The sequence below is a fragment of the Halyomorpha halys genome, unplaced genomic scaffold (assembly GCF_000696795.3).
Source record: "Halyomorpha halys isolate HHAL.00 unplaced genomic scaffold, Hhal_1.1 Scaffold299.1, whole genome shotgun sequence".
Lineage (NCBI taxonomy): Eukaryota > Metazoa > Arthropoda > Insecta > Hemiptera > Pentatomidae > Halyomorpha > Halyomorpha halys.
The window spans coordinates 123,390-133,377 of record NW_027107963.1 but is presented as its reverse complement, the minus strand read 5'-3'; the positions used below and the strand labels follow the sequence as shown (position 1 = coordinate 133,377).

The window sequence follows — 9,988 nt, the reverse complement described above, 5'->3', positions numbered from 1 at the left end:
TTTTTTAGCCCTGACGAAGCCCTGCAACGTGGGGCGAAACGTTGGCTCAATAAAATAGTATAATTATCTACTATTTGAGTTTTTTTTTACTGCACCCGGACCATATTCCATTCATAACTATAGAAGAGTGATATAAAAATAAGCAGGTGCTTCGGACTCATGAATTCAATCTCATTGAACATTTATAAGAAAAACGGGAACTAAATCCTCCAAACCTCTAGGGAATCCTATAAGAACGAGAATACAACTAATCTCAATTAGGAGATAACAGCATAGAAATCAATAACTTAGGTAAAAAAAATCTTTTTCTGTATATAATATTTTGGAATTATATAGCCTCATTAATTCCAAGGGTTAAAGAAATATTGCTGTGCACTATGATTAATAAGAGAAGGACATACTAGATTCACTAATAACGCAACCAGTCATACTGCTAATTTGGATATAACATAGTCCTATGACTTGTATTAATTGACATACTATTTTGTTTTTTTAATTAAGCATCTGTTAATACTTTTAGGAGTGCTTATTTCTTCTAATGATTTTAGATATTTCTATCTCAGTAGTTCCCAAACTTGTTTGTCCTACCATCCCCTTTTCAGGGAAAATATTACTTACTGGAAATTAATTTTGTTAAAATTTTAATAGCAATTAATAGAAAGTATATATCTATTAATTTTTCTACCTTTTTCGAAAAATATAGCAAAGAAAGGTGTAAATTAAAAACATTGAACTTTGTAATTATGAAACTATTTATCAGATTAGAATGTAATACAAAAAAAGTTATAACATTCGACATCATCTTAACGAGGAGGATGAACCTGGTGTGCTACTACCAATTTAATGATCCTCGGCTCTATTTTCGTCAGTAGTAATATTGTTGACTGTGACCCCTTACAGTTATTCATCGCCACCCAAATGCACCTGTGGCCATCACCGTCCCCCTGAATCGCTGCAGCGACCACTTTGGGAACCACTGTAGTAACTAAAGAATAGAGGCCAATAAAAATCAAGAAGTTTTATCCCATTAACATCACAATTTCATTCCACATCAATCCTTCAATAATCAGAAACCTATATGAAGTTGAGAATATCAACCCTTATAGAACAATGCTTTGCATGAAAAACAAGTAGTTTAAGGAATTCCTATAACAGTAGAATATATATATGCATGTTCTAAAAATCATCTAATCAATTTCGTTGGTAACTGTTCATCGTCACAGAAATCTCAAATGATTCATCGTTAACTTTGTAATGCCGTTTAATCAACTGAATGAAATGTAGAATTTATTTTTAAAAATCCACATGATAAATGACTTCATTACTGAAAGCATCCACAAAAACTATAAACTATTCATTTCAAAATCAAAATAGTCTTCTATTATTCGAATAAAAGGTTTAGTTGGGTTTTAATGTCAAAGTTAAAAAGCACAGTATTATCTGATAAGATGTTATCAGTCAACTTTAAATCTTTAGAAAACTATTACTCAATTATCACTTCATTTAAAAACTTGCTATTTATGGAATGAGGAGAATATCCTTAAAGTTAAATAAATTAATACTGCTGTTAAGTAAAAAGCAGTAAATGTACCATTTGAAATAGGTGTTTGTACTGGCAGTTGAGTAGCTGGTTTCTCCACAATTGATTTTAATTTTGGCTTTAGGCTTAGAACTTCTTTTCGGGCCGCATCGGTGAAAAACCGAAGCACATAACTCAAAGGTAGGCATGAGGGTTGCTCTTGCTCTTTCTCTTCGATAACCTGGGGATCGTAGTCTAAAATCAAAAAGCTCCATATAGATGGGAATTATACTGTCTCAATATTTATTTTTTTTAATAGATAATCCTCACATTACTTTTTCTTGTGGCTTCTTCTTCTTAAATAGATCATTCTAAGCCGGGAAGGAAGGGAAGAGGAAAGGTTACTGTAATAGGAAATTGGACCTAAACAATTTTCAATATTTATATGAATTACTATTTACCGATGTGATTATCTTCTATATGTTGTATTAAATCTCCTAAATTCTGAAAAGTAAGGCCACAATCATTAAATTTGCAGATGTTCAACATAAATACGGCCATTCCCCTTTGCACCAGCTGATCCGAGGAATTAAACGGAGCAACCCTGAATTGTTTTCTAATAAAAAAAACATACAAAGATCATCCATAAAAGAAGCATGAAAAGATTCTACAAAATATAAAAGTATATACTTTTTTTTCGATGAATTTAATTGATGTTATCATTATGGAAAATAAATTAAGGTTGCACTGTGTTAAATTTAGAAATCAATAACCAAGGATAGTCTGTTCTCTTTACAATAGAACCACTGAGCGCTGAGGTCGTCGTATACTGCCACTCCATTGGTCGATCGCCCTGAACTTCCTTCCAACTCAGCCCCACTCGCCCCACCCGCTCTTAACCTTACTGTACTTCAGACCGTCTCCGTCTCCTCCTGCCTTCTCTTCAGCGGCCAGGCTTTACTAGTAGAGTAAGTACTCCAGATCATCAGTTTTATTTAGCCTATTAATCAATGGAATTTTACCTATTTTAGTTGTTTAGTTTTGTGTTAGGTTTGGTTTTAACAATTTTTTAGTAAAAAGCGGCTGATAATTATTGACGTAAATGTGATAATAGAACTTACCATCCAAGTCGGCCATTTTTTTCATAACCCTCCGGTTCCCTCATTTTCTTTCTGGGAGATTAGATTGATTATTAGTGTAGAAAGTCAAGAAAAACAATCAATTCTTTCTTTCGTAATTAATATTTGCTATATATTAAGTTGAATTTATATTTTATGTCGACTGCAAAATGGTCTTATCTCCAACTTTTTTTCTTTTTTAGGTTCCGACTTACTACCAAATCTTTTTCAAAATGTTCACACTCGCAAAATTAGTTGCCCCCGCTGCAAGGAGTGCTGTAAGTACTTATTTTATGGTTATATATTTTCTTAGTTTTAAGTATCTTTAAATGGCCCAATTTTTTTTTTTCAATTAATTTCAGGAAGTTCTCTCATATCTTTGATAACTTCAATTCTCTTTTTAATACAAGTATGCTGATACCAGTAATATAGTTGCTAGTTATGCATGGATAAGAATTTTAGATCTGTGTATGAAAAAAGTTGAACCTTTATCTTAGAAAAAAATTTTAATTAAAATCTTTTATTAAAGGGCCAGTTCTATATTTAGATAAGATATTCTATTTTATATTTTTCATAGAGTTTTACTACTCTATGTGTTATCTTAATTTGGTTTAATTCTATTTTAATGTGTTTAAAATTCATATTTATTTATTAATATTTTAAAAGTATCATTCTTTTCCTTGAAATTTACTAATCCACAATTAAAATATTAACTATAATGGTAATATCATTGTTTTAAGTAATGAATTTATCTTACAGGTTTTATTGGATAATTGTCCTAAGTTATAGTGTATTATTGACCTACTTAATGATGGTATTTTTTTGAATTTTTATCTTAGTTTGTTACATTTAATTAGTTATTCACGCTATCTGTGTGATACTACGTTATCACTCAGTTTTATTTTTACTATTCCGAAATCTATATTTCAGCTTTAAATGTGGTCCTAACTAATTCTAAGTTTTGTGGTAGCTTTTTAAGTATTTACTGAACACATGTGGTTATGTCATTTAATGAATTTATCAAACTTATACCATTTAGAAATTATTTTCACCTATTTTTTTTTTTTTGTCAGCTATTGTAGTATGTCTTCTAGACTTCATAAAGTAAGGGAATTTCACAAGCTAAGGGGCACATGTGCGAATTTGCTGTTATTAATTAAAATCATTATTATCACCAAGTTTATCTGATGGTTATACATGAGTTTACATATGGCTCATTTGATGTATTATTTTGTTTTCATGGTAAACAATAATCGATATTGTTATAAGAGCTCATAGAACATCATTCCTATTTTGCAAAGGAGAATATAAAATAAGTTTTATGTATGTAGAAAGTTTAATTTAATTATATATGGATTCTGTTAAAAAGTTTAGTTAGACCCAACTATTATATCCAAGAGAGTTGAACGATAAACTTTAAAGTTGAAGTTGACACTCGGTTACTGATAAGACAGTCATTTGTTATCAATCTGGTTTTGGGATGTTGTTAGTTGTACCTGATTTGATGCAAACATCCACAATATAGATTTATGGACAGATTCTCTTGTTTTGTAAATACAACTGTTTTTAAGATAGGTGGGAGCCTATATGAACCAACCTTCTACACTACATCTTGTTTCTTACAGTTAAATTTTTATTTATGAAGTATTAGTCTCATCAATATTTTTTTTTATCTGTTAAATTTGTTTTATTTCTGTAAGCAGTTTGAAAAAAAAAAATAGGATAAAGGGAAAAGTTGAACTTAATAATAAGAAATGTGCTCATGGAAAAAATTTAATTACTTCTTAAAATCAACTACAAAAGTAGTAATAAATCGCTTCAGTAATATAATATTGTTTAGCGTTTTGTTTTTATAAAAGAACAATCACCCTTCAGTTATCAGGTTTTATTATTTATCACAATTGTAATTTTTGTAAAAAATCTTATAGTACCCTTCTATTCAGATTAACTTAAGAAGTTCTGTTAATTGATAACAGTTGATTAGATAACATCTCATATTGTTGCTCCATAATTATAATGACACAACTGTAAACTTTGTGCAATCGACTTTATTGTGTTACCAGGCTTAAAAATGTATTTGCCATACTGTGTATTACCATCTTATCTAATATAAGAATTTTTAAACCCACCAACATAATAAAGTCAATTTTGAACTTGTATTGTTATACTTTCAGAGTAGTGATAGGTAATATCTAATGTGTTTATCAAGTTCTGAATATCGTTAGAGTTGCCATTGTTGCTTCTTTTGTTAATATTTTTTTAACTTATATTTTTAAAACTTTATTCTAGTTGGTATCGGGATCAAGGGCGTATGTTAGGCCATTGAGCACAGTAGTTGTTCAACAGAGCCAGACATTGAACACACATAATATTACTCCTTCGCCTGCCATCAGCATAGTAAGTTTTACTGAATACATAAATTTTTAGTTTTCAAATTATTTTCTGTTACATAATATATATTTCATAGTTGCCTGCTGTCCGTCAATTCCAAACTTCAGTTGTATCCCGGGACATTGACTCAGCAGCTAAGTTTATTGGTGCTGGAGCAGCCACTGTAGGTGTTGCTGGCTCAGGTACTTTTTTTTTATATCATTAATTTTTAATTAACTATTACAAGTAAGAAGTTCTTGATCTTCAAGAAATCGTCATCTTGTTGTAATGTTGATTTATCAAATGCTAATAAAATATTTATTGAAATTAGGAGAACTGGTCTATATACCATTCCATACTTTTCTTCTTTCTTTTTTTCCCTTTAAAGTCTTTTAATTTAACTTCAGATTTTCCCAATTTGAATTTACAGTTCGCTTATGATTAAATTTAATTTATCAACCAGTTATTTAATTTCATCTCCAATTAAAAAAAAAAAAATGGTGTAATAATTTATGTAATCTAATATATACCTCATTATTATAAACAACACTATGAATTAATAAATTTGGATTGATTATTGGTATAAAGAGGATAGAAGTGTACTGATACAATTTACTATCTAAGGTTTAAAACAACTAAATATATTAAAAGTTTTGTAGGGCTACCTTAATTAAAGTGATTAATTATTCTCATCAGAATTCTAGATTTATTGTTGTAATCAAATTACTCAGTTTCAAGTAGAGAGTAAAAAAGAGCGAAACCTTATGAAAATAATCTGTTAGTTTTAAGTTATTCTTAATTTAGTTAATAATTTGATCCACGAAATAACAAAGGAAGACTTACTACCAATGATAATCTTAGCTATATATTTTGAGCATTATGTCCTATAGAAATGCCTATTTACATATAAAGAAAAATAATGGTAATAACATAATGGAAGACTAAAAGAAGATAGCAAAAGCTAGGCTTACTGAGCGGACACCGGATAGGTGTCCTGAATTTTTTATTTGTTTTCACAGGGATCGGTATTGGAATTGTCTTTGGTTCTCTTATCATCGGGTATGCACGAAATCCAACCCTGAAGCAACAGTTGTTCTCATATGCAATTCTTGGTTTTGCACTCTCTGAAGCTATGGGACTATTTTGTATCATGATAGCTTTCTTGATTATGTTTGCATTTTAGTAATGGGCAAACTTTTTTTTAGCATGGTTTGTGTAACTTTTTAAGGGCGCGATTCCACATCATGCTGAACCATGATTGTGTACAGATACATATCAATTTTATGATTGGGTCAGCATGTGTCATTACCGAGTTTAAATGAATTTTTTTTTTTTTTCATTTTTAATTTAAGATTATTTATGTAACACTCAAAAAGAAATATGTTTTTCTCAAAATTGTCATCATATTTTTTTGTATTACTTGTAAATATTTGCTTTTATCAATATAAAATATTAAACATTTTCTTGTGGTTTCTTTTGATATTTTATTTATTAATGTCATCAATTACTTCTTCAAATGGGTAAGATTTTTTTTATTATTAATTTTTACTTCTGTTTCTCTATCTTCTACACTAAATATTTTCCTTTGCACTGAGTTTTATTTGATGTTATTTCAATCATTGCTACTTTTTACACCTAAGTATTATTTAAGAATAATTTTGTTATTGATGGTTATAGGTGCTGGTATTGGTACCGTGTTCGGTTCCTTGATCATTGGCTATGCCAGGAACCCATCGCTTAAGCAGCAGTTATTCTCTTATGCCATTCTTGGGTTTGCCTTATCTGAGGCTATGGGTTTGTTTTGTCTTATGATGGCATTCCTGCTGCTCTTCGCCTTTTAAATATATTAGTGAATTTTTTCACTGCCACTCAGAGAGAACTGGCCACAACTATCAATGGAACGGACTGCATCCTGTTTTTTTATATAATATGAAAACTTGATGTAAATTAATTCTGAAGGACATTTTTAAATATTCTGTTCCATGTATAGATGATGCCAATGTAGAAACAAACATAAATTCAGGTCTCTTTTTAATTATTAAATTATATGTTTCTATCTGTTCCCTTGCTTTTGTAATTTTTTTTTTCTGATTTCTTTTTTTTAAAAAAAATTGAAGCATCCATGTGATGGTTTTTAAACATGTTTGTAGTGATATGAGATTACTTAACAGATAATGCGAGGGAAAATTCCATTGTACAGAGTTAGATAAATAAATAAAATTGATTCAGTTGTTATATTTATTGCCTTGCCTTTCAAATTTCCTAAAAGAAATTTAAATTGTTGGTTATTTTTAAACAATAATTTAATAATTAAGAACTAATGTATTTATTTTTAGGTTTGGTTGTTTATGATATGTAATTGAATAAATGTATTGGTAAAAGGTAAATGTTTCAGACAGTTATTTAATTAAAATCTTAATATTTGCCAATTTATAATTCCTGAATTTACTTTTTTATATATTTTATTCTATTATATTCAGTTAGTTAATTTCGAGAAATTTTCAATCTAGGGTCATTCAGAAAAAGGGAAAAAATATTTTCGGGAGTTTCATTAATTATCAAAAAACATTTAACTATTCAATATTTGGCGTTCATGGACTGGAATTAAGGTGTCTACTGGGTCTGGAAAAATCTGAGGAATATTTATTATCTTATACATGAATATCATTTTAAAGTTAACTGATATTAAAGGAATTATGGAATGTTTCATTTATGCAATTAAATTACCTTACTTCCATTAATAGGTCTAGCTTATCAAATTTGTATTTCTAATATCCCTCAAGTAATTAGAGTGCACTTTATTTTGTATTTTCAATTTTTGTAGATCATATTAGTAATCAGAAGAAAATTAAAATCAATATTGAAGAATGAAATAAACTTGTTTGAGATTTTAGAGATCGGACAAAATGTAGGTGTATCTAGACCCTTATTTGGTGAATTTCTAATTTATTTTATTCCAGTTTGGAATAAAAGGAACAATCTTCTCATTAATCAGATTAAAGGCTGGTCTCAGAACTAGTGATAAGAGAATAGCTTGAGTTATTATTAATGCAATGCAAGATTATTAGTGCCATTCTATTACAGTATGTTAATTGGCTAAAAATGTCTTATACAACCTTATTGACGTTAATTTATTTATCCTTAGGTTAATAAGCCACCTTTAAAGTTGTTAAAACTTATATATTTAAATAACTCAAATTCATTAAAAAAAATTTAAATGAATCAAGGAAAATTTAAGTTTTTGAGTGGAAGGTCATAATGTTAACATTATGACATTGTTATTCCACTGTGTACTTCCGTTTGTTAATGAACAGGGAGTGAACTTGACAGTTACATTATAAAATATATCTTTTTATAGAAAATTAAACATTCAATTATGATCAAGGGGACAAAAATTATGTATTAATTAATAATCAATTAAACTTTAGACCATGTCCAAATAAATCCTAAGTCCTGAGTATTAGATTATTTAATCCTAGTCACCCACTTAAATTACAAGACATCTAGAGACCATTTTAACGACAATAATGTTCTGAGATTGTTTTATCAATGGGAATTAATAAATTAACTTTAGATTCCTTTTTTACAATACTAAGTAATTAGCTATATAGTTATATTATTGGTTTACTTCATTAAACAATAATGGTATTTGGGCAGTATATGATAGATAATTACTAGAAATGGACCTGATATTGAAAGTTTTAACAAAGTAATGATAATTAAAGGTCTCACTTTCGTAATTTTATTTCTTCCATTATCGATTCATTAAATATGAATTACTTATTCAAATTGCTTCTTAATTATAATTTCTTGAAAATTGCAGAGAAACCAATAAGGAGAAAATAAGTTAATTTTAAGTTCATAGTTTTTACATTTTTAATTTATAATTACAATGTTTTAATTTTAGGAAATATAGGTAATATTTCAAGGACATGAGATAAGATTGTAGTATGTAATCTTAGATGCTGGTTGTTTTTTTTTATGCTAATTAAATTTTTATCAATTTTCTCTATATTAGAGACCTGTCATTGAATCGTATGAATACTAAATAATGTATTGGATTGAAAATGGATTTAACAAATAATGCAAAATAAATTATAATAGCTTTAAAATTATAGTAAATGTTTATGGATGATTCTAACAACAAAGAAAAAATCATGTCTCTCTTACATTATGGTTACTTGTTAAGTCTCTAGTTTTTGTTTTTTTATCCATTAGGTATGTTCTTTTGGATTTCTGATTCAATTAGAAAAACTAGTTTTCATTAAATCAGAAATGTTTGTCAAAGTCAAATGTACTCACCTCACTACTATCTAGCATTTACATATTTCTGTATCTTAAAAGGTACATACTGTTTATGAATGAAGTTCCATTTAATCGCTGCTTGAATAATTTAAACTACCTCTGGTGTGTTATCATCAACACTGTACCATCTAATTGTTTTTTCTCTTTATGACAGTATATTTATTTTTAAAGGGATTTTCAGAACCCTGATATGTTGGAGACAAATGTGATTACATCAACTAAAGAATTAGTTATAATTATTGCCATTTAAAAAAAAACTCAATATTTTAAATTTCTTTCCCTGAATTTGGAGTTCAACTCAAAGCTATAAAATATAATTATTTATATATGTGTATATATATATTTATAGTTTACTGTATAACTTAAAATATGAAGATGGTCAGGGTTGCGGTAAAAAAAAAAAAAAAAAATAGTTTTTAACTATTTAATGTCATGACGTTTCGCCCCACTTTGCCAGAGCTATTCAAAGCCCTATTCAATAGGTTAAACTGACATTATTTAACATAATTATTTTTATAATTGATGTTGGTCACTCGTGGAGATCAATTGATCTTTAGGTCACTCATGAAGGATAGGCCCTCTTACTGATTTTTTAGGCCTAATTTTGAACTTTATCTCAGAATTATCCTAATACATTATAAAAATTAGATTGAGCCTAATATTTCCTTATCTGTCA

At 28.5% G+C, this 9,988-nt stretch overlaps 2 protein-coding genes across 3 annotated transcripts in view; one reads left to right on the top strand and one right to left on the bottom strand.

Annotated features, from left to right (window-relative positions):
• Positions 1-2,348, bottom strand: part of LOC106680928 (juxtaposed with another zinc finger protein 1) — a 7,946-nt gene extending 5,598 nt beyond the window's left edge. Inside the window, exons 1-3 of the mRNA XM_014420959.3 lie at positions 2,210-2,348; positions 1,981-2,135; positions 1,592-1,774 (exon numbers count right to left, since the gene is read on the bottom strand). Of these exons, the coding sequence (XP_014276445.1) occupies positions 1,592-1,774; positions 1,981-2,080 (283 nt within the window). The 5' untranslated portion in view covers positions 2,081-2,135; positions 2,210-2,348. The remainder of the gene's footprint in view (positions 1-1,591; positions 1,775-1,980; positions 2,136-2,209) is intronic.
• Positions 2,348-7,244, top strand: ATPsynC (ATP synthase, subunit C). Of its 2 annotated transcripts, none has more exons than XM_014420961.3 (5): positions 2,348-2,487; positions 2,841-2,915; positions 4,927-5,034; positions 5,105-5,210; positions 6,685-7,244. In XM_014420961.3, exons 2-5 carry the CDS (start codon positions 2,871-2,873, stop codon positions 6,846-6,848), a joined length of 423 nt encoding a protein of 140 aa, XP_014276447.1. In that variant the 5' UTR covers positions 2,348-2,487; positions 2,841-2,870; the 3' UTR covers positions 6,849-7,244. The 2 variants fall into 2 exon arrangements, with proteins under 2 accessions (XP_014276447.1, XP_014276448.1); XM_014420962.3 differs by lacking the exon at positions 2,348-2,487 and adding an exon at positions 2,619-2,752.
• The last annotated feature ends 2,744 nt before the right edge of the window (positions 7,245-9,988 follow it).